We start from the raw sequence: 27,178 nt of genomic DNA on the forward strand, positions 1-27,178 counted from the left end.
CTGGTGCTTGTATACACGGAGTGAGGGGGTGCTAGGGAGAATGTCTGGCAGCGCATCCTCCCCTCTGGGCCAGATTAACCTCAGGTCATCCCCCGTGTGGAACCGCTCACATGGAGCTAAATGCCATCTCTGAAAGGGAGCAAGCAGAACCAATACTGTATTATAACTGTCTTTCTACAGACAATACCGTTACCTGCTTCACATCACAGGTGGCACAAAGTACACAGCATCCGTCAGCATGCCTCCGTAATGTAGTGAGATCCTCTTGATTTCCCGTTTTTGAACTCAATCTGATTGAGCTGAAGCCGACACTAAGTCGATTAGCTTGATCTGTATGCATTTGAAGCTGCAGCGTCGCCTTACATCTTTGTTGGAACTGAGTCCAGACTGATTGGAGACAACTTGACATCAGTATTAGAGCCAAGGCCCTTAGAGATTATCAGAAAAGACCTTTTCAGAGCTTTTCTTCCACATCCCCATTATCCAGTTTTGCATATGAGCACTCTCCAAAATACCCCCATAAAAGATTAATGTCCCTTTGCTCCTGCATTTTGCCTTTCATTGGTTGGGAGCCCATGCATCAAAGTGTGCGCCTTCTATCCCTGATTCATACGGCACATGAAAACGCTGTTGTGCCACAAGAAAATGTATATTGATAGTCCAAAGTTTGGGAGCGGCTTGTAAGTAAATATTGTGTCAGTTTGTTTTTATTAACAACAGGCAGCCCAACCTCACCATTAATCCTGTCCCTTTTGTGTTTGCTGTTGCATTAGGAATGGCCTGCCACCAGATAAACCCGCCAGCGATGACATCAACCTCTACCAGAAATATATTGCCAGGTATGCAAATCCCTCAATGTGCTTCCCAATGAAAAAATATACCCAAAACAGAGCGAACCTTTTTTTTTATCCTCTGATGTTGTGTGTTTTATTCAGTGATGTAACTAGATCGTAGATGGGTATGAAAGTGTTCTGTGTGCAGTAAATTGATTAAGAAAAGACTGAAATTTATGTGCTGAGGGGAAGTCGAGGGATGAGGTGTAATGAAAGTGAAATGGTTTAATGGTAGCTTACTGTAACTGGTTGAATAAATACTTGTGGTGTGTATAGCACTAAAACATTGAGGAGCACATCATTCTGTGCAACTGTGTACTGTTAGCTGTTAACTGACACAGAGAGGATATAAGCCTGGGCCAGGTTCTTCTTGAGTTTTGCCCTTTATTGTTGAACACACGAGAGAGTGACTGATCTAAAAAGTCTGTCATTCACACCAACAAAGACAAAAGCATCAGGGGAGGGGAGGTGTCTTGGGTTTCAATGGACACAGAACAATGTCTCCCATTCTGGATTCATTTTGAGCCGACACTAGAAAGGTGATTATCACTTGTTTGTTTATTCCATTTAAAAAGAGAGAAAAACAGCATTTGAAAAGCCAAAGTGGCTTTGGCGTTAATGATTACTTCTCCAAGCCATAACATGAAGGGCACAAATCAAAGCCTTGGCACTGACAGACACACACACACACACACACACACACACATACACACGCGTACTCTTCTGCGCACACATACACATGCACACAAAACCCCTTCCTTGGACTGATTACATTTTGCAAGAAGATTTAATTAAGGAATTTTTAATGAGGCTTCTGCTGGCACTGCCAAGAACTGTTTTGATATTTGCGCTGCATAATGCATAAAATTTGTCTAAACATCTCGGCAGTTGATGCACGGGGAGGCTGCAGATAAGCCCAGATACAGTTTCAATTTCCGTGTTGGGGTTGGGAAAAAAAGAGAAAGGATAGAAGAGGAGGGAGGAAAAAAATGGAAAAGGAGGGCTCATAAAAAGGGCAAATGTAGCACCGAGAGGGGAGGTAGAAGCGGGGGAGGGTCCTCTTTGGAGCTGGGGCTAATGAGTGCACACTAATACTAAAAAACAGCTTTGTAAACATGTTCATGTTCAATCCGTGTGAAAAGAGAAAAAAAAGTTCTTCATCTCCTCACCAGACTATAGTTTGATGTTTTAAAGAGCTTCCCTCGTACTGTTTAGTTGCAGTTTTCACTCTTTAAATGCTTTCATGCACCCACTATTGCCTCGGCACTTTGATCTGTGTATCTCTATTGTAACTGGAGATGCGCTGCAATCTCTGTATCGTGGCGATATTAATATTTAATCTGCTGCTGAATAGCAGCGGCCCATTAGGCCCCCTGACGCGGCAAGTGGGAATTGTCCAGAGGCAAAGTGATACAGCTGGGCAATGAGCAGAGGGGTGGGCCACAGTCTCCAGGGGATGGGGGGGCTTTGTGTGTTCATAAGTGTAAATGTGTGCGTATATATGTGAAAAAAGAGTATAGAAAACACTAATGGTCGGGACATATGTTGGCTTTATTGTGTGCATGCACGCAGTCGGACTTCTGGTTTTGTCTTCTTTAAAAGAGCCATCAAACCTCTCAAAGCCCCTCCACCTCCGTCACCATTTTCCAGACACACACACGCACACACACACACACACACTCAAGCAGCCAACTTAAAAAGAGTAGTGGATATGCCGTTCAATTAGCTTAATGAACTCGGCAAAGTGATCTGTAAATGCAGCTCTGGGATAATCCTAACAAGGAAAAAACCGAAAGAGAGATGGAAAAAATATTACTTAGCCCCCTTTTCCCCCTCTCCTCTGCGTTAGCAGATGGAGTTCTTGGCAGCAGCAGTGCAAATGTTTATTTGTGTGTTTTCACTGGTAATTGGAGGATTTTAACAGTCATCATCGTCAGGCTTATAATCACCACCGTAAAAGTGGCTGTACACTGTAGCAAGTGGCAGCCTTTTTTTTTTTTTTTTTTTAATAGCACCAGACTAAAATTTGTTTTTTGGATTCCAGATGACAGATTACAAGGGTTTGGGAGGAAAAGTAGACAGAGTTGTTCCTACATCTCAAGATACTTGACCCTTTTCCTCCCGGGGTAAAACTGTGGTTAACCTGAAAGAACTGTGCATTGATTTGACAAGGGTTTTCACAGCGTCGAGAAATAAAGTAGTCACGGGGTTCCCGATCCTTGAGTGGGTGTGTGTATGCGTGTCGAGGGGAAAGGGTTTCAGTGTAATAAGTGTCTCTTACGGCTGCTTTGGAAATAAATGGAGCTAATTTGGCTGAAATTGGTGTGACAGACGGGTAAATTGTTGCAGCAGTGTGGAAAGCAGAAGTCAGTCTGAGGGTGTGAGCTGTGTTACTTTGAAGGTGAGACGAGCATAATGCCTTTGAAAGCACCTTCACCTGTTTCATTTTGTGCCGTTCGTGGCATTCCAAATAATTTCTTCATTAATCATTCTTGATTTGCTGTTGATAATGTTATCTTTCCCAGCTTCTTATCATTCAGCTTTTTCATCCCTGCGACTGTTCTGTATGCGACAAGCTCTGATGTGTTCCCACGTCGTTTTAATTCACTGCTCTGTTGAAATGTTTCCCACAACTGGGTTTTCAGGTTCTCTGGAAGTCAACACTGTGGACACGTGCACTGTGCCTACCAGTACAGAGAGCATTACCACTGCATGGACCCTGAGTGTAACTACCAGGTGAGCGTGAGTATTTCATCACTTTTTTGAGCACCATCCAAATACAAATTCCACATTTTCTCTTGTATCCTGCAGACTTGAGTAAAACCTCACAGGTCATATTGTCACACAGTAAGAGAATTAAGACAAAGGTAATTTTCAAGTGCCACCGTCACTTGTTAAACTAGTCGGCACTTAAGTTTTATTGTTTCTTTAAGGGTAGCTTAGGCGACATGAAGCTGAGCATCTTTTTTCTTCAGGACTCAATAAAGAGGTGATCCTAGGAAAGACAGACAGTGTATTGTGTTCACCTTTTTGCCGTCACACCCTGCCAAAGTGTACTTAGATGAAAAGTTTGTTGGCCTTTGGTTTCCAGAACAGGCTATGGGTGTTTACATCCGTTCAGTTTGCAGGCGTCTTCCCGGCACAGTTGGTCTTTGACAGTTGGCCTTTTATCACAAGGGTTAATTGTAAATATGCTTGAAATATGCCTCTTTTTTATTTATGTGTTCTCTTTTTCTGAAGACATCTGCCAGTGACTGGGGGCCTGCCTTTAATCCCCCTTCACGTTATTAATCTTGTCCTGGTCCCAGGAGTTGTCATGTATGGCACAGGAAGAAAAAACACAGAGCAGATCATAAGACAGGCCTTGTGTTTGCTGTAGCATATGGCCTGAGAGAGTTAGACAAACACAAGAAGATTTGTCAAAGATGTCAAAAATCCATGCGCAGCTCGAGCTCTGTGTGTTTTCCTTCCTTTTGCTAACAATTTTCTGAATTAAGCCATCTTCAGATGTAATCTCCTTTGTCTGCTCCTGATCAAGAGAGATTACCGCTCGATAAATATTGTTTATGTGGTGAAAAGCATTTACAGATCCAAGCTTTCATTTTCTGCATGAATCCCACTTCACAGTCTGATGGGACACATTCTTGGAGGAATACAAAGGAAAATCATTTCATGTCATTATTTAGAGCATTAGTTCAGGTTATCATGGCAATTTCCACGGTCAGGTCCACATTTCTCTGTTGCTTTTGCGTTGCGTGGAAACACAGATATGCTCTGGAAGCCAGCTCTCGGGATGTCAATACCCTGAAAAAAACAAGCAGGCAGTGATGAGCAGCCCCTTTCGAAGCGATAACTCATGAAATGTTACATGACACACTCTCCTGGAATATTATCCCACTGCCAGCCTCTGGGCGATTGGCTGAGTCTTAACATTCTCCTTTCATGGGCTTGTACATGAGGGAGAGTGTGCATCTTGCCACACTAGTGGGAATCCTAAAATAAATGTAGCAAGTGGCTTCCAACCTTCATCACCACTCAACTGAAAATGAGATCTTTTTCCCAGTCAGCTCTCTCCGTGGCCTATTTTTGACAGCTTGATGGATCGAATGTACCATGACCACAGCTCAACTTATCTTTCCGGTCACAATTAACCATTGGATGCCAGAAACCCCAGATCTGAGCTCCAGATTTTTCCGGAAAAATTATTCAAAAAGTGATGAATTCTGAGATGCCATCGATTTGATTAAAAATCCCAACAAAGTGTTTGCTCCTACAGGAGTCAAACATCTCAGAAATATGCATTGGGAAACAGGCCAAGAGCAAGGGAATTAACAGCTGTGTGAGATCTTAGCTTTTTACTTGTGCGCAAGTGGAACACATGACACAAAGCAATTACCCTACTTTGTACAGCAATTAGTTGCTTTTTAGAATAGTTCTTTCTGATGTTTTTCCCTCAACTGGAGATAAATATGGATTGAGGACAGAACTGTCTCATTGATTTGTGCTTCTCCCATTACAGTTTCTATAACATCAGCTTAAGCCCAATTACAGCAGATTTGGTTGCTGCAGGTCTCTGTGGAGTGACTTTTCTGTTTCCCCTTCCCTATTCCTCGGAGTGGGAGGGATTTTATTTATTTATTTAATTATTTTGTAATTTTAGAAGGCGGGTCTCTTAGCATATTCACTCATCGTTACAGGCGCAGCCTTCACCAAAAGCGAGTGTTAATGCTTTAATTAAAACTGGAATCATATCTCAGAGAATTGAAAGGGAAAACGTTTTTTGGTTGGCTTGTTTGTTTGTTTGTTTCTGTTGTCTTCTGTTTTCCCCTGTGCATGTCTGAGAAACCATCTGCATGGAACATAATTCTTCCAGAGCAAGAAACATCAGAACTGTGATCTTGCATGTCAATTGAGTTATCTTAATTAAAAAAATACATTTTGGTGGAAGAGAAAACATAATGCAGAGACAGTCGGTGTATGGGGAACATACTTCACATTCCATGTGGAAGCGCCTCCTGAGCTCAGAAAGTCCCAGAGCCTTTGGTGCTGCATTTGGATAGGACACTACTTTTGAGATATGCAAAGTAAATCAATAACCACAGAACTCGTCATGTTTAAAGGCATCCTGGCCCTCTCTATTGCAGTGTGCACAGCCTCGCTCAACTGCCAATTGGCTCCTGCATGTTGCAGCTGCTGCTTCCACAGAGATAAAGTGACTTGTTGCAGATTCTGTGACTGGTTTAAATAAACACCAACCTGTTGCCGTTTATTTTTCCCCCTCCCCTTTTGCAGAGGTTTACCAGTAAGCAGGATGTAATCAGGCACTACAACATGCACAAGAAGAGGGACAACTCCCTGCAGCATGGCTTCATGCGCTTCAGCCCTCTGGACGACTGCAGTGTCTACTACCATGGCTGCCACCTCAATGGAAAAAGCACCCATTACCACTGCATGCAGGTACACTACGCAGACTCACACCTCTTCCTCTGCCTATACACATACCCACAATAAACCCACAAACATGTACAGTAGATCTGCACATACACGAAGGCAGAAAAAAAATCAGCAAATATAGCCACATCTGTTTTTCACAAGCAGTACAAAAACACACACTGACTAATGCTGATAAAAATAGTAATGTTTGAGATAAATGCATAATTCATCATTCAGTTTACTTTCCAGGGCCACAAAACAATTGTCAGTAAACTGGATCACACACAGTCCATACAGGGCCTAAAGCCTGGTTCTGTGTCCAATAAGAACCTTAAAACAACTTTCAGTAGCGATGGCATCATTTCAGGACAGTATGAAACAACATATAAAAATGAGCATTGTGATATAGATAATGTCCAGATCAGGAAAAGCAGGTCACTTGTAAGACATGCACGACTTCAGGATGTGTGGATGTCACACAGTTTTACCCACATCTGTGGCCTGGAAGCAGAGACTTTTTTTCATTTGCGCCAAGTGTCTTTGGTTGCTACGTCTCTTAAAGTAAATAAAAGAAAATTGAAAAAGGGCAAATACATGTGAGGTTGCTTCTCCCCACCTCTTCACTCTCTCGCTCCTTAATTGGCATGGATAAAATTCAGTTAGGTGTTTATATAAACTACACATTTTTCATCTTTTAGTACCAAGCAGCCAGTTGAAGATAATTCCCCCCTCTGGATTTGTTTAATTTTTTCACATCTGCTTATTTTCAACTTGTCATTGTGCTGAGAGCTTTCTCACCAGCAGGGCAGCAGCGCAGCGGAGGATGGCTTGAGATATATTCTTTTTTAAACCCCTCTAACGGCGTAATTGTTATTAGGATATTTCAGCCCTTGTTTTAACAGTCCCTGAGAACCTGCAGATGTTGGCATGGGCTCCCTTGATTTAGGGGGGAAAAAAACAGAGTGGCATTTTTTTCATTGTTTGACTCAATATGGAGAAGTTGCCCGGTTTGCACGGGTGAAAAGTGCCAGCGATGATATACAATTGCTGCTTTTAATTCAAACATTACCTGTTTTTTCCCCCCTCTGTTGGCTCTGAGGACTCCTGAGTACCAGAACATTTTAAACTAAAGACCAAGACAGTCATCTTTCTCCTGTCTGCTTTCCTCTGCCCCCTCCAACTTTGAAATTTGTTCTAAGAGTTACAGTAAGTTTGTGGTGACTGCATCGTCACCCTTCAAATATGATTTTCATTTTCTAAAAGGCAGCTTTGCCAGGAAGGTACTCTAGTTTCAGCTGCCTGCTGTGACCACTGCCTCTTTCACTCACTTTTTTTCTTATTTTCCATTTGTCACTATGACATGATTGTTTCCAATTCGAGGGTTTAACTTGAAACTGATGTCGCTCTGGTGCGCATCACCACAAATTAAATTGTGAACGTGTGAAAACAACATTCTTCCACTCATTTCTAGGCCACTAGCATCTTCTTAACCACACTGAGCTGTTGTCTGTATAGCTTCTGTAGTATCACATCTTTTTAAAGCACGGTGTTTTAGCTTTTTTCAAACCATTCTTGCAAACTGAAACTCGCATGTCTGCTGTGGGCCCAGATCCTGTCTGATTGCCATGCTCCGTCTCTGCTTTGCAGGTGGGCTGTAGCAAGGTGTATACCAGCACCTCAGATGTCATGACCCATGAAAACTTCCATAAAAAGAACGCCCAGCTGATCAACGATGGCTTCCAGAGATTCCGTGCAACTGAGGACTGTGGCACAGTCGGTTGTCAGTTCTACGGACAGAAGACTACACACTTTCACTGCAGGTGAACAGGCTTAATGTAGTGGATGTTTCTCCACATGATGTTTTTTTTTTATTTATAAACTCTACATTAAGCATAAATGAATTTTTAAATTTTAAAAAAAATCAGCAGCAAAGAATATCATCACATTCTTTGTGGAATATTAAATAAATGATAGGCAGCACAAGTGACATCACAACTAGTGGCTCCACCATTTCTAGTATTTTATATTCCAGTCACATTTATGTGAAGGAAAGGATATAGAAAACAAAAGATACAATAAGTATATAGAATTAAGTAGAATATTAAAAAAAATACTTTTATTTAAGTGCATTTAGTCACATAAGTTTGCATAAAGCTCTTATTTTGAAGAGCATGTACCCCGACTAGTATCAATGGGTATAGAAAATCACTCAGTTGATTCAGACTCCCTCCCTGGAATGTATCCCTCTGGCAAAGGTTGCAGGTGGCAACGTGTCAATGAGCTGCTGCTGTGTTACTGAACCTCCTCAGTTATCCTTCCTCTATTGTGAAGTATTTGAATCATGTGGACCCTCTCAGTGACTCCCAGCAGCACCGAGGTGGCTTTGTAACAGAACATCGTAGCTAATCATGTTTTCCCTTTATTTTCCATTGTTTTTCCAGGCGCCCAGGCTGCACATTCACCTTCAAGAACAAGTGTGACATTGAGAAGCACAAGAGCTACCACATCAAGGATGATGCCTATGCCAAAGATGGCTTCAAGAAGTTCTACAAGTATGAGGAGTGCAAGTACGAGGGCTGCGTGTACAGCAAAGCCACCAATCACTTCCACTGCATCCGCTCAGGCTGCGGCTTCACCTTTACCTCCACCAGCCAGATGACCTCCCACAAGCGCAAACACGAGCGCCGGCACATCCGCTCCTCCGGTGTCATGGGCCTCTCCTCCACTTTCCTGGCGCCGAAGGATGAGCCAGAGGAATCGAGCAATGATGACCTGATGGACTTCTCGACCATCAGCAGCAAGAACTCCAGCCTGAGTGCCTCGCCGACGACCCAGCAGTCCACCACTGTATCGCACCTGTTGGCCACGCCCACCACAGCTGTCTCCTCCTCTCCATCAGGCCACACCCTGAAATCTGCACCCTCACTGTCCAGTGCAGGCCAGCGTATGTCCAGCTTGCTGTCCCAGGCCCTGCCCAGCAATATGCCGGTTGCCCTGGCTCTTTCCAACAGCGCTCTGGCCACCTCCAACCCATTCTTCCCCCTAATGCCTAGGCTGCCTCTACAACCACCTCCGCCAGCCGCTAGCCTGATATCAGCCGTATCTTCTGGGGCCCACTCCATGCCCACTGACTCACTGACCCAAGGTTGCTCCACAGCAGGGGCAGACGGAGCCATGGCGTCCACCCCAATCTCTTTTGCCACCGCCTCCATCATGGAGAAGATCTCGGCGAGCAAAGGTCTGATATCACCCATGATGGCCAGACTGGCAGCTGCTGCCCTGAAGCCTTCCAACAACCCAGATATAGGTCAGTCCCTTCACAAATTGTCTTTAATGTCCATTATTTGTGAAAAATGGGCAATTGGTGCTTAAAGAGTAAAACTAAAACCTCCATTTAATACATTTATGTATTGCACTGGTGGTCGGATAAACTAAGCATTTTGATGTTTATTAATCATTTACTCTAAAAATAACTAAAAATAAATCATTAATAGGACAGGCCTGTTACAGCGTTTATGTTTGGGGTAAAAAGTTGTTAGTTGTCTGACAGTCTTAAAGCTTGGTAATTCTAGGACTCCTCTTGACCTCATAATGTGCTTTTAAAAGTCTTACGTTTGACTTGTTGAAACCTGCAGAAACCTTGTGAAATCCTTTCCCTCTCGATTAATGCTATAACTGAACCAGTTTAACACACTTTATTTTAAATTGTTGCAAGTTATAAACACATTAATAAATTGGTAATCAACTGTAAAGGTTAACTTTGCTTGCTACTCTGTTTAGAGACAGAAGTATTGAAATATATGACAAACTGTAACCTTTTGAGCCATGTCAGAGTCCAAAGAGAAAATACTGCATGTTTAGTAAAAGCCACATCCTTTTTTCTGTGCGTGGACGCTCCACTACAGCCAGAGAAGAGAAAGTGCACTCAAAGGTCATTTCTATCACTATCCCACAGTGGAGAGAAAAGGCAGAAAAACTGCTGCTTTCAGGCTTAAAGGGACATACCGGAGGCATAGTCCTCTGCTCTGGGCTTGTTATTGTGTTGATCGTTTGTTAGATACCCACAATCCATTTGGAGATAAATGCGCTGACAGGGGAGAGTAGAGCCTGTAAAAGTCTCTTATGATGTTGAGAGTGGGGGCTCCTGGGGCTTGTGTCGAACATGTTCCCTCATCATTGGTCTCTTATCTATGTCTGCGCCCGTTCCAAGCAAATGGATGTGGAATGAAATTAAGTTCAGAAATTGCGAGAACAAAAAATGTTGTTTTTTTTTTTTTTTTCTTTTTTTTCCGTATCCTCTATGCAAACTGATAAAAAAACAGAAATCACTCAGGCAGAAATGACTCAATGCACCAGAGCTGAGAAAGAGGCTCTTTTTTTTCGCTGATACAAGAACTCCGACACACTTGCATGCATCAACAAAGACACACTTTTTGAATTTCTAGAAACCTTCTGTTCCCACGAAAACATGTCAATATCTGTTTAGCATAAACACAATTCACATAAATTTTGGAGGTAATTGCCTTGTCTTTGTTTATCATATTGCTCTAAACAAAGCTTCTGAAAAATGAAAATGAAGTTAAGGCATTAAATTGATAATGCACTGCAGAGCACAGTCTTGCATTCAGTAGCAGCGGGGCCTCCTGTGCTGAGCCTGAGCAGGTGGGGTGCGGATTGTAAATGGGGCTGCTAGGGGGAGCATCTCCGGATGTTGGGACTGGGAAGGATTACAATTCCTGGTGGTGTTCCCGGAGCAGGACAGGCCCTGGGAGAGAGCTGGGGCAGCTGCTCCGGGGAGCCGAGCTGAGCCCAGGCTGTCAGGCTGAGCTCCACCTCTGGGCTTCCAGCAGGTAGTCTACACACTGGGAAGGCCCCCACTGAGGGTGGGGCCTCCACAGATGGTGCCTTCACCACCCCTCTGGTTTGTCTCACTGAGAGGCTGCAGCTCAGATCTCTCTGCCGGATAACAAAGCTCCCCGAACTCAAGCACACACTTTATCGTCAAAGTTGTGTGCACATACAGGGTGGAGGGGTAGCTGCAGTTTTGTTTCTCATATTTGCTTCATAAAATGTGTGAACAGGACATTTGGGGCTAAAAAGAGGAGGAAGTGGTTTGTGCTTCTCTGTCGAAAAGGTGTGAAAAAAGTCACTGTGTTTGTGGCTATTTTTCACAGTGTTTATTTTTTCATTGGGGTTGTGAAACTGCACCTCTGTTGTGGTGAATTGTGCATTTTTCCTGTTTCTGCTTTCAGTATTTTCTCAGTATTCTTTCTTTTTTTTTTCTCTTAATGTTCCGCTCTAATTTACCCCTAAGTGTTTTTTCCAAGAGATTCGAGCATCTGAAGGGTTTACTAATTAGACACACAGTACAAATGATCTTTCACAAGCTCTGTATCTTATCCGGAGTAATTACATGGTGCTACATTATTCCTGGATAATTTCCAGAAAGAAGCTGCTTTGAGTCAAACTCATTTGTTCTCCTTCTTTGGGAAGTAGATAGAAAATTATAACTGCATGATGTGCAGCAGAATAATAGACTTTAGCTGTGTAGTCCACCTTCAACAGTCAGTGTTACCTCTGATATAGTAAAGGAATGCTTTAATCTGCCTGATGATCATATGTACATCATATATGAGTGGCTGCTCTTGATATAATGTGCTCTCATTTGGTCTGAGTGTTGATTTAATTGTCAATGACAAGGCAGGATGTGTCTGGCTAGTTAATTTTGGGTGTACTCTTATCAAGTCGTGGGGGAGGGGAGGACTGAGACTTGGTTAGAATTTGGCGACCTCAAACAAGACGCAAAATTGTTTGACTGCTGTTTTCCTTTAGCCCCACCCCACCTCCGGCCCCTCCAACCTCAGCCATTGTCAAACTGAACTGACACTGACACTTCCCCATCTCCTAGCTTTCAGCGGACAAGGCCCAAGACTGGCTTTTCCACTCCTATTCTGCCTGATATGTCTCTGGGTCATCTTGTAGCAGGGGGAACTCTGCTCGGTTTCCCCCTTACGTAGGCTCGTCTTGTTTTCTCTCCAGCAAGAAATAGGAGAGGGGCCTCACCAGGCTGAGGGCCAAGGGCACACACTTGGTTGCCCATGACCTTGCCTGTCACTATCCCTCAGCACCAGTCTCTATTTTTTAAACAACAGATTCCTCACCAAACCAATCATGGCTGCTGGTGCTCTCCAGTCTTACAGTGTCTGAGGGGTCACCCCTCCCACTCACATTTAAAAAAAAATAAAACGCCACTTATTGTCTACCAAAAGCCCCGCGTTCCCTCTGTAGCCCCGGGACAAATTAATATTTCAATCCCTTGGGGATGGGGGAGCAGGGGCAGAATTCACCTTCCTGTCAGCATTTTTCCCCCACGTCATCCCCTCGTCTTTATTTATTTCATTTAAGCGCTCCTGTCCTCGCTCAGAGCATCCACTGAATACCTATTTGGAGGAGAATGTGATCGAGAGGTCATGCTATTTGAACCAATCTGATTGGCTGTCAGCTCCAATCTGACCGACATAGCACCCCTGTTCCTTGTGGGTATGCTCAGTGGCATTGGCTGCCGTCCGTTGTCAGGCCAACGCGGAGCCTGGGAAGGTGGGAAGGGAGTAGGGGGGAGGGGGGAGGGGTGGCCAATCTGAGACTGCCACTTTCCCTCAGCATTAGCATCTCACTTAATGACCAGTTAAGAGGCAGCCTGGCAAATGAGTTGTGACAAGTGCTGCAGAAAAAGGAGTCTTTTTCCCTCATATCTCCCGCCTCTCAATCACCATTTAAAAGGCTTGACGGCCTGACATAATTTCGCAATAATTATCACTCGGAGTATTCTTTTCGGGCCAGGGCAGAAGTCAGATTGGATCTCGTCATAGGATAATAATGCTGACCAACAATAACTTTGTTGTCTCTTCTCTCCTCTGCGTCTCTGTCTTCATCCTCAGGGAACGGGCAGCCGGCTTCAGCCAGCCAGTTCAGTCTGGTTCAAGTGAAGCAGGAGCCAGTGGATGCCACTTCTGGGGCCTCCCAAGACTCCACGCAGGAACACAGCCTGGACCTGAGCAAAAAAGACCACAGGTACACAGCTGCATGGTACACAGAGGGTTAATTCTATATGGAAAATGTTGGTTCTTGTAGTAAATTCAGCTAATATATTCACAAAATAAATCAACACATAAATAAGGTTTCTCAGATTGATTGATGATTTCTACATTCTTGGCAGCCAGGGTTATATTCACAATTATTTATCAAAAATATCTCATTACATGTGCATACAATTATAAAATCCACAACATATTACTCCCTGTTTTTTGTGAGAGGGATGTTTATATAAACCTTCAGCTCCAATTTTCCCTCCAACTCACTGTAGATCTTATTTCTTAAGAAGACAGCATTTTTCTTCTTCATTATACAGGCACACCTTGTGTGATAAATAGTAATATTTACTGTTCTCATGCAAATCTTGACTAAACATTGTTCATTTTCCTTGTTCCAGTAATGAATCAAACGGACACCCTGTACCAGGGAATACATCTCTTTTATCCTCGCTTATGAATAAGGTAAGATCCATCCATCAAACGCCTTTCATCCAAAGACAAATTAGCGGGACACGGAGGGGCCTGTTTGTTTTTTAATGTTTCACCGCTAATAAGATGAGTTTGTATCATTTAAATTTTCCAGCCATTTTTCATACAGTGTAATTTTCACTGCACCTCTCACAAATTAATATAATGAAGCAGTAGCTGGGTGCCACGCCAGATATATAGAGATGTTTGTTTTTTGATGAGCTGTTTTGAACTCACCGTCCATTTTTTCTCCTCCTTTATACTTTTTCTTTCCCCCGCCTCTCTCTACATTTATTTATAGAGTTTGTAAATTATTTGATTAAAAAGTCAGCGGAGAAAAAAAAGCACGGAGGCGCTGCCCTCATTTTTTACCACGCTAAATGTTAGTGTATGGAAATTTAAATGTGCTGCATTTTTGGTGAAGATTAAAATGGACATTGTCTTAATCATTCATCTTATCTGATTGATACAAATGTGCTAGGTGGTTTCCATCACACTGATGGTGTAATGACAGATCAGCCTCCACTTTTTTCTATCGTCACCAACTGATCAAAACCTCCTCCCTCCCTCCCTCCCTCCCTCCACACGTGTTGTCTTTTTTAACCTCTCCCCAGGAGAGCTTAACTTCATAGTTGTTCCCCTCAAAGCAGTCATTAAACCCAGACAGTGGAGGATCTCTAAGACCTGTTGTCCAACAGCTCCTCATGTCATGTCAGCTTTTGGGGGTTTGATTCAAGCCACCACATCACATAAAAGGGTTAACAGTTACTCCCAGAGGGCACTTGGCAAACACGCTTGGCCTGCACTCAAGCAAAAGCCTGGATGTTTGTAAATCTGGCTGCGCTTTTTAGCCTCGCCAAAACATTTGTGTGTGTGTGTGTGTGTGTTAACTCTCACACTCTCACTAACATATGCAAGTGCCCAACTTACGTATGCTCAGCTAACCAAGCAGCTGGTTGTTTACGTGCTGTGTGTTTTGTAGATGTCACAGGTGAACCCTGCCCTGTTCAACGCCATGAACCTGAAGACAGAGCTGGAGGCAGGCCAGGGCAGCAACGCTGCAGAGGCAGCACAGTATCTGAACCGAATCCTGAAGAGGCCCACGCCAGAAAAACCCACTGAGATCTGGAGGACATACCTCCGCAGGTATGAAACGCACAGCACACTTGACTCATTTCATTTTAATAGTGAGAAAACAGTCAGAGACTCTTAAAGTACTGTAAATAGAAGGCCTTTCCCTGTAAATACAATTCCTCACATACTGTACGACTGGAAACCCCCTGAAACATAAAGAATCTGGTCGTGCAGGAACTTGTAATGACTTACCGTACAGCGGATATACAACGTTTACTGCCAGGGTTAAACCAGATGTCCTCTTAGCATTTGTCGTTTATCTGAGAAACCAGTATATTTACCGCCTTCATTATCTATGTTAAGGTTTGACACAGATGACTTCTGTGAGGCTCAGTGTGACTTCCTTCAGAAAGTGCACTTTCACTGCGTTGTAGAGGACTGTGGTGCACTCTTCAGCACTGTGGATGGGGCCATAAAACATGCAAAGTGAGTGTAAAATTGGCTCATTATCAGAAAATAAAAAAAATAAAAAAGGATGGCTTCTATAAAAATGAGCTTCCATCTTGTTTTTCAGCTTCCACCTGCGAGCCACCATGAAAGTGAAGTCGGAGCCTCAGTTTGGTGAGGGCAAGGACTCTGGTGAGGGGAACCCACTGCAGCCTGCTGCCCCTGTCTCTATGGCCAACAATCCCACTATGGATGTGGCACACCTCACCTCCTCCGGTGGCTACAGCTCCCCTCCTCCCTCCTTGCTGGCCTGGAAGCAGCTGACTGGCAGCATCCCTCAAATGTCGGCCTCGATGCCCAACCTGCCAGCCAACTCCCCTCTGGCCACCACCTCTCTGGAGAACGCGAAGCCACAAGTCAAACCTGGTTTCCTGCAGTTCCAGGAAAAGTAGGAGTGACATTTATTTGTGTCTTTATTACATCACATTAGAATGTTTGTATTTTCCTCTTTGGGCCAAGTTTTTATTAAACTGTGTCTTCCATTTTTATTCATCTAGTGATCCCTGTTTGGCTACTGACTGTAAGTACTCAAACAAGTTCCACTTCCACTGCTTGTTTGGGAATTGCAAGTATGTGTGCAAGACGTCTGGCAAGGCAGAGTCCCACTGTTTGGACCACATCAACCCCAACAACAACCTGGTCAACATCCGTGACCAGTTCTCCTACTACTCCCTCCAGTGTCTCTGTCCCAACCAGGTGAGTGTGCGGCTTGATAACTCAGCCAGGAGCTGAATCACCTACTGTCATCCCCCAGAGTTTTCTAAGCATGAAGTATGCTATCTATTAGACCAGTGTTTGAGGTTATTTGACTCAAGGCTTTCACAACCGCTGCTCCCCGTCTTCCATCTCTGCTGAAAAAGACAGTCGACTCACCCCAGTAATGCCTGTTTATATGTCAATGATGTCATTTTGACTGCCGCATTCTCCTCTCAGAAAAGGCCAATTTAGCTGATATTACCCAATAAATCATTGTCACTTGCACAGTAAACAAGGCTGTCTGGAATAGGGCAAAAATCAGGGGAATGCTTCGCAAATGAAACCTAAATGGCAGCCCCTGCCTGCTCTCATGAGCCCGTATTTGGAAAACCGTTTAAATGAATTCATTAATGTGTCGAAAATCACCCCTCTCACAAAAAGTCCCCCCGTCTCCCTCCTCCTCCCTCCTCCTCCTCCCTTTAGTCTCCATCTCCTGAACTGAGCAGATCTTATTTGGCCCAGTCCTTTGGGATCTGAGCCTCACAAACAGATGGTGGTGTACAGACATGTTAGAAAGGAGGGGTGTTTGTGGGAAGCCTCGGAAAAAAAAGCTATCATACTTAGAAATGTGGGATGTTTCAAATGACCAAAAAGGAAAACACTGTGAGGTGTTGATTATGTTTTTGTTCAGCATTCACTTTAACTTTTGCTCACAAAGAAACATCAAATATTGTTAATCAGCTCCTTTGGCTTTCAAACATTCAGCACGTTTGACTCATGAAATTGGAAATTATGTGCCTCTCCTGCAGCACTGCGAGTTCAGAATGAGGGGCCACTATCACTGTCTGCGGCCCGGCTGCTACTTTGTCACCAACATCACCACTAAGCTGCCGTGGCACGTCAAGAAGCACGAGAAGGCGGAGCGCCGTGCCGCCAATGGCTTCAAATATTTCACCAAGAGGGAGGAGTGTGGAAGGCTGGGTAAGGAAAAATACTTCTGATCCTGTTTAAGTTTTTTAGATTTTTGTCTTTGCCTCTTCATCATCCCACGTCTTAACACCCCGCTTTTGAGATTTTACGAGGAGAGAAGAGTGGATCAAAGGTGTTAAATTGAGAAAGATGTGGATTGATTTTCAGTAGCTGTCGCAAGAGGATATTCTTTGTGTTTACAAAGGGAGAGACCAGTGTTGGCAAACACAATGTCGTGCCGTTTGAGTTGTTTAAGAGGCATGAAACAAGTCTGCCTCATAGGTTTTGTTGCTGTGTTTTGCATATTCACAATGGCACCTCAAGTCCCAAAGGTAGTCTTGCCTGTACTATATGAGCAATAACGTCAAAGGGGGCAATCACATCCAGGTTGTTTTCTTCTTCCTTTTGCCCCTGTCAGAAATGAGCAATTAGGTTTGTGTTTGTTAATTATCCGGCTTGTCTGGTTTAGCCTGTTTGTGTTCTGAAGCTGCGCCTCACAGCCACCGCTGCCATCACACAGAAATGAATTAAAAGTGATCTGTTTTTTTCAGGCGGTTACACAAGCTTTTCAGAACGCAGAAACAAAGCAAACAAAAACAGGCCCTAAACAGCTGTTTTTTGTCCCCAGCCTGATCTGCCAACTGTATTGTTCAGGCTGGAGGGGAGGGGAGGGGGGGGGGGGGGGGGGGGGGGTCACAGAAAGGATTACCATCGGTAGCTCTCGAGTCATAAAGAATTGATGGGTTGCCAGTATCCATGGCAGCAACATTAAACTGAACACCGCTGATGATGTTACCTGGTTTCTGTCTCACAAAGGGCCCTCCGTGTCACGGGGGTTACTGTTATTTGCTCAACTTTGCGTGTTTAAAACGTTGTGTGTGCAAAAGCTATTTGATGACACAGACGTGTTGTGCTCTTAAACTGGGTGCCATGGTTACTGACATGCAAGCACCTGCCCAGCATGTTACTCTTTCAATTATTTCTGCCTGCTTTTATATAATGGTATTTGATTAACAGACACAAAACGGAACATTCATTTAATTTGAAATCATAAAGCAATTAGAGCCAGACTGGTTAAAACAGGAGAAAGAACAGAAGAATATGGAGCAGACAGCAGCACAATGGAGAACAAAAGGAAAAAATGACAATGGAGATACTTTGAAAAATGAATTTAATATGGTAATAATTGTATATTTACTTTGGTTTGCAGGGGTGTGTGCATTATTGGCCCACAGAAAATGAGAATTTATTTATGTAAATTCCTAATTGAATAAAGCATGTCAGTGTAATAAAAGAGCTCCACAGGTTCTGTGCACAGAAGCCTTGACTTGCTCAGTGTGACACTGAAGTGATCTAATATTCCTCCTACATGTACACTCTGAAACACTTTGAAACCCGATCTCTCTTTTGTCAGAGCTATATCATGAAATTAAAAAAACCTAAAAATATTTCCCTTTGTGTTTGATCTAATCACGACACCGTCTCACTGATGATATTGCGTTCATTGCAGTCGCTGCTCTCAGAGACAAATTAATCTGCGAACGGAGAGTTTACAACTGTTACTGGTTTTTCTTTTCGCAGGTTGTAAGTATAACCAAGTCAACAGCCACTTTCACTGCATCCGCGCGGGTTGCCAGTTCTCCTTCCTGCTCAAGCACCAGATGACCTCACATGCACGCAAACACATGAGGCGGATGCTGGGGAAGAACTTTGACAGAGTCCCATCGCAGGTACAAACACACAAATGGTGACATCTGACACATGTCGTTATGGAAAGGGTAATTATCTGAAAATACGTGCGGAACACCGCGGTGAGGTAGAACAGGTGTTGAATGTTTTATTGAAACATATTCCAGCAAAGCTGCACACCGTTTTACTGAGAGATAAAACAGGCTATTTGTGCAGCGTAGATGTTTGACTCTAATTTTCTATTTTTAAGGCTCAGTGATTTTGTTTTTGTCAGTTCTCGCCCGAAAAATACCCAAATGTTTAAAAAGAAACAGAAACATTTAAATGGATTTTCACCCAAATGTTGCGTTGACACCGACTCAGATCATTTTAGTGTGGTTTCTGCTGTGAAAAGATTATTTAAAAAAAGGGTTGTCTTCCAAGAAGCACTGCGCAGGAAATCTTCTGGTTATCGAAAGTGAAAATACAAATGAGAAGATAAAAAAGAGCTAACCTGATGTCTTTCACTGCAAAATGTATTTTTGAGAAGATTCTCACTTTTATTTTAACATTTTTATTACAAGTTTAAAAAAACAAATCTGATTACCACAAGTTTTCTTTGTATGTCAGCTCAAAAATTATCAGGCCTACTTATTAAATGTCAAAATGCTAAGTAATTGTGGTGTAAACTGTGTACCTAGTTTGGTTGCTTCTTTAAATTGTGCTTCGTGCTCTGTGAGTCATATTCAAGTAAAGAGTAATGAGTTCACTGGATGTAAAAAAAAACAGTACCGTTCATATCCTGTCATACCAGTCAACGACAAATCACTCATCACATTCTTTGATGAATTTTTGACTCTAAAGGTGTGTTCTCCGTTTCCCACCTTAAACTCCACAGTACGTCCTGTACTGTACGTGAATTTCAACATGTGGATTTTCTAGTTCTGTCTCTTCTTTTTCATTTTGTAGCCTTTACACAATGACGTGCGGGTTTCATTCTTTCAAAATACTTCTGAGGTCTGGAGAAATTCTTGGTCATATGCCAAGTGACAACACCTGCATAAATGACACGCTATATGCACGGATGCTGGTTTGTCTCTAATGTCCCTTTACATTGATGATTATTTTGTTTCCCAGGTGATGCCACTCGGTCAGAGGTCAGATGACATGCAGCATGGGGCTGGTATGATGTCTGGGCCTTTAGGCAGCCAGGCTGGTATCAACTCCAGCTTCTCCTCCAGCATGATGGATGAGACTGACGATTACATGGACTACATGGGAGGAGGGGGCAGCCCCTTGGGCCTTTCCTCTGAGTCCTCCAACCAGGACCGGAGCTGCACCAGCACACCTGTAGGCAACGATGGCTCTCCAGCAGGTGAGAATAAGACAAAGTGTCAGCATGAAGAGCTTTTAATAGAGTTCAGTCTAACGTGTGAATAGAGCAATACCAGTGACATTCAGCATCGTACATCATGCGTCACTCATCTACCTTACTCAGAAAACCAGCAACTTGTCATTTCATACATTCTTCAATCATGTATTTCATGATTTAGTAGTTTGACCAATAGAACAATGAGACATCAGTCATATTATACGAGTCTGATGACAATGCTGTATTCTTATGTTCTGAGTCGAGGACAGGATCTTTTGCAGTTTGCCTGGTCATCCTCATAAAACATCCATTTTGTACATCAGTAGTTTGAGTTATTGCACTGTGTGTAGCTTATTACATTTTCCTTTGGCCAGAGATCATCCCTGTGGCTTTATGTCTACTTTAGCACTTTTAGCGGGGTGGATAGGACAGGAAAGGAGAGGCAGCCTCTTTCCCCTCAAACTTACTGAATAAATGGGTTCTCCTCCTGCTTTTTTCTAAATCTGAGCCTGCCTGTGATTTTCAAATTTCTCCACGTGTTGCCAGTATTATCCACTACTCTCATCATTGTTGTTTTGGCTGGTGTTTGGGTTACTTGTCTTGAATGGGCCTCATTTTGTATCATTCTCTTATCTTTTATCTTTCCCTTTTTACTTCCCATCCCTCTGTGTGTGCGTGTGTGTGTGTGTGTGTGTGCGCGCATGTGATTTGGCCCTTGTTTGTGTGTGTGTGTGTGTGTGCCGGTCTGTGTGTCTCTTCCCCTCTTGTCTGTCCTTCACCCTCTCTGGTCAACCTGTCTCTCCAGGACAAGGCTGCCCCGCCACCACTTCTGCTCCTACCACCCCTGCTGACACTAGCGCTACCCAAAATGCACCTCCTTCTTCCCCTCCTCCCCCTCCTCCACTGCCACCTCTTCCTCCTCTCTCCGCTCCTCAGCCTGGCTTCCAGTCCCAGGCCCCATCCCTCTCTCCTGCTCTCCTCCGACCTCCTCTCCCCTCACTCCCATACCTCCTCTCTCCATCCTGTCTGTCATACTCTCTGCTCAGCGCCTCTCTGGGAGCCACTCGGAGTGTTGTCATGCCAACCAACACACCAGCTTTCAGCCCCATCATTGCCACTCCGTCTCCGGTTAAAAATGACGTCCCTATAGTTCAGGATGCTGCAGGTACTTATCCCCGGCGCAAACCAACACTGCAGCTGTCAGTCCTGTGTAGGATTTAACTGAACTGTGTGATTCAACTTTCTCTGTGGAAGAAAATAAAAGTGGCTTTCCAGCATGCAACATTTGTTAAGAACTGATGAAACGTGCATGCTTACTGACCCTGAACAGTGACAGAACAAATGTGTAATAATCTCCTACACCATTGCGTGTGAGTTCACTTTGAGTATGACGAGGATTTAGAGATAGAGCAGTAAATTTGGCACCTGTAGTATGAAGTCTGGGCCTTGTTTAGCTTCCATTAACAAGGCTGCATCAGCAGCCTCTTATTTTAATCACGCCTCAAGTTTTATCGAGGCCCACTGCTTCCTGTCTTGCAGAACAGGGATCACATCATTAGCAGTGACCCCAGGGTGTTGCAAAAGGTGGGTGCCCCTCATAAAACAACATGGAGATAAGAGGGTCGGTTAAGACCCACAGCTCCGCCTCTGTTTGGAGGCTGGAGACACCCTGTAAAAGTGTCATGTTCCAAAGTCAATCTATCATTTTCCCCCTCCTTTAATCATTCTGGGAATTAGGAATAGAAAACTGTGTGGCTCTCTGTGCTTACTCAGCTGTGAACCACTTTTGGCTGAGTAAGGTTGCACATTAGAGTTAAAAGTAAGGCGGTCGCGCAGTGTAATTTGCTTGTAGTTTGTGGATTTTACTTTGTGAATAGACTGATTGTTCTTTAATGTGCTTCCTTCCTTTCTTTCAGGCAACACCATCTCCATTCCCACAGCCACGGGCTCAAAGAAGCGTTTCTGGATCATCGAGGACATGTCACCGTACGGCAAGCGCCGTAAGACCGCCTCATCGCGTAAGATGCTGGATGAGGGCATGATGCTGGAGGGCTTCCGCCGCTATGACCTGTACGAGAACTGCAAGGACTCGGGCTGCCAGTTTTCTCTGAAGGTGACCCACTACCACTGCACACGTGAGAACTGCGGCTACAAGTTCTGCGGCCGCACCCACATGTACAAGCACGCGCAACACCACGACCGCGTGGACAACCTGGTCCTGGACGACTTCAAGCGATTCAAATCCTCCCTCAGCTGCAACTTCACTGACTGCCAGTTTTCAGGCAACAGCACCCACTTCCACTGTCTGCGCTGCGGCTTCCGCTGCACCGACAGCACCAAGGTGACGGCCCACCGCAAGCACCACGGCAAGCAAGATGTGATCAGCGCCGCCGGCTTCTGCCAGTTCAGCTCCAGCGTTGATTGTGAGGTTCCCGACTGCAAATATAAGCTCAAGTGCTCGCACTTCCACTGCACCTTCCCTGAGTGCAAGCACACGGTGGTGGGCATGTCCCAGATGGACTCCCACAAGAGAAAGCATGAGAAGCAGGAGCGTGGCGAGATGCCGTCAGTGTCGCCCCAACAGGAAGCAGTTCACCACCTGGGAGGAGGTGTGTCTGTGGTCCCTCCAGTCTCCATGAGTCTTTCAACTTCCTCACCTGGAGGCCTCCACGGGTTGTCCCACGCCATCAACAGCAGCGCTCGCTCTATGCTCTACCAAACAGGTGGCATGGTGTCTGAGTACAACCACCCGTACCCACCATCCTCCCTCAGCCTGGACAGCTCCCTCAACCTGAGCACCGACACCAGCAGCTCCCTGTTCTTCCTGAAGAACGCAGCCGGTCTGGGTCTCAGCGACTCACTGGACCTCAGCAAGAAGCTGCACCACGAGGCAGCGCGGCCTGGCCACAACGCCACGCCCCCGCTGGGTCTGCAGGCACCTCAGGACGACACCACGGGAACGTCTGGAGAGGCCGAGGACGACCTGTCGCCAGAGGAGGAGGCACACGCTGAGGAGGAAGAAGAAGAGGAGGAGGAGGAGGAGGAGGAGGCAGAGGAGGATCTCAACACTGACTCAAATGACGATTCGACGGCGGAGCCATATGGCGAAAAGGACAATGGCGAGAGTTTCAATGCTTCCATTAACCACACTGATACTTCCCAACTGGAAAAGCAAGACGTTGACCCATGAAAAAGAAAGAGAGCTGCGAGTGACTGTAGGAACTGAAGAAAAACCCTGTGTACTTTGAACAAACAAAAATGAAAAGGGGCGTCATTTATCATGTTTAGAGACTTCAGATGACAACAAAAAAAACAGTGTGGAGAAAATGACGGCCCGAAATGATTTATTATGATGTTTACAAGATGACCAACATTATTAATTCAATTATGCATTAAGAAAATATGAACGGAGACACACAGAATTAGGCCCTGTTTTACACACGGGGCAGCAATGTAAAGCATTTTACTACACATCAGTCTTTTTGTGTGTGCGTGCATGTTTGACTTTAATTTATTTCTATTTTTTTCACTTTTTTGTGTGTGGATAAAAAAACAAAAACGTCAGAAAAACAAAAAACAAATCTCTCTATATAACTATATATGTAAGTGTGTGTGTGTGTGTGAACGATGATATACAAAAAGGAAATTGCTGGCTCAGGCGACGTGAACTGCAGGGCCGAGGAGACAGAAAAAAAAGGGATGTGAATCACTAAGGGGAAACAGGACGTGTTCAAACATTTTGATCTTTTTTTTCTGTATTAATATTATTATTATTATTATTAATTAATATTATTACTAGACACTGAGAAGACAGGGGAGTCACATTGTGCTCGTTCCACCTCTCTCAGATGTTCTTCTTTGTTCTCAACAACATGTGGAATTGACCAGTAAACGTGCGGTCAGTCTCTCAGCTGCAGTCTCAACAGTTCTCTGACATTCTGCTAGAAGTATGTTTCAACTAGCACCAAAAACCAAGCTCAGCCCTTGTAATTTAAACCCCCCCCCCCCCCCCAGCGGAGGAATCAAGTTTGTGTGTGGATAGTGCACTTTTATATTAGCTGACCATGATGATAAACGATGACGATGATGATAGATAACTCATAAGCATATTTAAAGATATTTTTGTTACCATTTGCATCTTTGCATTACAATGTCGTTTTGTTGTGTTGTTAGTCAGAAGCATATCGATCTGTAAGCAAGGCGAGGTCGTGATTAACGGCCGACGAGTCCGGTTGAGGAGGACGAGGAGCGGGAGGCGTGTGTGTGGGGGTGGGGGTGGGGGTCAGACTGACCAGAGGAAACGATGAGTCACTCAGATGCAGCGAGGAGGATGACAGAGGAAGCGTCAGGGAGTGTGTTTAATGTTGAAAATATACAGACCGAAAATGTCTCAACGGCATTTTGTTTTCCATTCACTATGGCTGTGGTTGAGCTCCTGTTGTAACGGTTTTTATTTAATATTTATGTGACCTTTCCAATGAGAAAATTTTTAGGGTGTTATTGCACTTTTTAGGTTCATTTTTACCGTCTGAAAAAAAATATGATATATATCTTTTAACAGGGAATTTGCTTTAAAGATGTTGTTTTAGTTCACTTTTGCTTTAATGCACAAATAGATGTTAGTGTGACAAAGAACTGTCGTTCTGTGATTTATTTAAAGACTGGTTTTTATTTTGCTTCTGTGATTGGACAGTTTGAAAAAAAAATGGCAAAAGCGGGCGCGCCAGAAAAAAAAAACACAGTGCCCTGATAAGAAACACTAATACGGACTGTGATTTTTGTTAAATTAATTCTGAGGAAGTTCATGGCAATGCTCACTTACTGTAGTACTAAATTATAAATCTGTCAAAGCCACCCTCTGGTTTATATTGAGCGAATATGTACGACCGAGAAGTTGACACACTGATCATGAGTTATCTCCTGAGCTTGGCATTGGAAATAAAATGATCATAATATAGGGAATAATAATGTGTGTAGATGATATTCCTCCAGATATTGTTTTGAGAAGAAAAAAAAAAAAGGTTGTACAGTATTTTCCTCTGTAAAAAAATAACTATATATGAACAAAATGCTCTTTGATGAACAGCTTCCTTTAAAAAGAAAACCGTTAAAAGGAGAAATGAATAATAAAAAGTAAAAAATTCTAATAGCCTCATCATAGTTTGCTTGTGTGCGTGACCTTTTTTTTTTAATCACCCCAGGAAAAAAGTTGTTCATACTGTAGCGTTAGCAGATTCCGTTATGATACAACATGATGCAGTATATTTTATTTGCTTTTTTCCGAACTATGTCAGAAGCTCAAACAAAAAATACACTGATTTGAATTCATTCATCGATGTTTCTGTTTTATTTAACAAGTCGTTTTAATTCATTGTCATTTTTCTATGTGTGTGCTTTGGTGGGGTTTTTTTTTTGTTTTGTCTCCTCATTAATTGAGATTCTTGGGTTATATTTGCTTTGCTGTGGGCATTCCTCGTTCACAGACTGAACTGTCTCCCGGGACAACGCAGAGGCGACATTTGTTTTGTTTTCCCATCATTTGCTGAGGTAACTGTAGGGGCTGGGAGACGTCGTGCACTTGAATTCAGTTTGTGTGTGTGTGTGTGTGTGTGTGTGTGTGTGTGTGTGTGACAGAGGGTGTAAAATAGGAGGATTTGTAAAAAGTTGAAAATAAAGAAACTATGATTATTATAACAATACCCATGTAGTGCTTGATAGTGCTTCAGCCTGCGGCCACGTGTGGAGGGGGAAAGGTGCTGCTGGAGGACAGCAGGGCAAAAGGTCACAGCAGCGACCTCTCTGTCTCTTTTTGTATCTGTCAGTGACACTACTGAAGTGTGTGTGAGAGTGTGTGCGTGTGTGTGTGTGTGTGCGTGCGTGCGTGTCTCCCCCTGAGAGAGACAGATAGGCCACGGCTGTAAGAACACAGACCTGTGGCTCCGTCCCAGCTGCTCAGAGCTTCGATTCATATTTCATGACCTTGTGCGTCTTTTCCCTGCTTTGTTTCCGCTATATATCCAACTGGGGCACTTTCTCTGTCACAGAATTTGAAGAAAACACAACAACAAAAAACAAAAAATTATCTGCATTCATGCAGGTAGAGGAATCAACAATATTTGTTGCTGGGGTCGCCCGTTGTTTCATGCTTTGACATTCTGGTGCGAGAACAGGATCAGAGGCGAGGACCATTAGGGAGATTTAAAGGCCTGCTACTGCTAACAAGATGGCTCTCTGCGTCTTGTTCAGTGTTAGCGGGGCACATTTATTTTTTTTAGTTCAGTTTTTCCTTTTTTTTTTGCCTTGAGCCATGTGCTGGGTTCTCCTCCCACTCCCTCATGTCACCCAGTGGCCAGTGTGCTTGTTCTGTCTGTCCCCTCGTCTACAGCTGTTCCTGTCCTTCCTCCTTCTCTTCCTTGTGATGTTTTTTTTTTTTTTTTTTAATAAAAAAAAAAGAAGACAAAAAAAAAACACGGGGTAAAGGCATCACCATCTGTCAGCCAGCTGGCATCCTGTATATAATCTACCAGAAAAAAAAAGAATAAACATGAAAATTATATTACACAAAAACCAGACGGAAACGACCTCCAAATCCTGCATAGGCTGCTGCCGAAACGACAGATCATTTTACTGTTTTAATTAACAGAGCAAAAAGGATGGTATAAAAAAGTGGTGGGGAAATAAACTGAGATGTATTTCCACTGCTGGAAAAATGTAATACGAACGCCGCCAGCTTACTGCAGCGTAGTGGACACAGAGCAACATTTTAGACTTTGTAAAATATATTGCACTTTTGGACTAAAAGCCATCTCCCGTTAGCGTTCAATTTGGCGAGATTCATGAGACATTTTATATGAACGTAGACAATGAAGCAATTTTTTAAAAAGTCTCTACTTGAATTTGTTGCCCTCAGCACTACTATTCATTCTTGTCGTGTTGCTTATTTCCACTTGGATACAGTGCTGTTCATCTTCATTGTGCTATATTTATGTTTTTCTTCTGTTTCTGCATGTCTTATGCAAAGATTGAGCTTTTCACTCAGTGAAATAAAAACGTACTGAACGACTTTA

General features: G+C 43.6%; 1 protein-coding gene across 5 annotated transcripts in view; it reads left to right on the forward strand.

Moving 5' to 3' along the window:
• The window catches only part of casz1 (castor zinc finger 1), a 78,208-nt gene extending 51,030 nt beyond the window's left edge, over positions 1–27,178 (forward strand). For 2 of the 5 annotated variants that reach the window (XM_030423138.1, XM_030423136.1), the window contains exons 4-19: positions 774–839; positions 3,479–3,575; positions 6,126–6,290; positions 7,914–8,086; positions 8,708–9,573; positions 13,205–13,337; positions 13,756–13,819; positions 14,808–14,971; positions 15,263–15,385; positions 15,474–15,794; positions 15,904–16,102; positions 16,912–17,083; positions 18,653–18,801; positions 19,877–20,114; positions 20,917–21,276; positions 22,028–27,178. In XM_030423138.1, the coding sequence (XP_030278998.1) occupies positions 774–839; positions 3,479–3,575; positions 6,126–6,290; positions 7,914–8,086; positions 8,708–9,573; positions 13,205–13,337; positions 13,756–13,819; positions 14,808–14,971; positions 15,263–15,385; positions 15,474–15,794; positions 15,904–16,102; positions 16,912–17,083; positions 18,653–18,801; positions 19,877–20,114; positions 20,917–21,276; positions 22,028–23,301 (4,564 nt within the window). In that variant the 3' untranslated portion in view covers positions 23,302–27,178. The remainder of the gene's footprint in view (positions 1–773; positions 840–3,478; positions 3,576–6,125; positions 6,291–7,913; positions 8,087–8,707; positions 9,574–13,204; positions 13,338–13,755; positions 13,820–14,807; positions 14,972–15,262; positions 15,386–15,473; positions 15,795–15,903; positions 16,103–16,911; positions 17,084–18,652; positions 18,802–19,876; positions 20,115–20,916; positions 21,277–22,027) is intronic. The other 3 variants (XM_030423137.1, XM_030423139.1, XM_030423140.1) reach the window with 3 other exon arrangements.

This window comes from Sparus aurata, chromosome 7, assembly GCF_900880675.1.
Source record: "Sparus aurata chromosome 7, fSpaAur1.1, whole genome shotgun sequence".
In the NCBI taxonomy this organism is placed as follows: Eukaryota; Metazoa; Chordata; class Actinopteri; order Spariformes; family Sparidae; genus Sparus; species Sparus aurata.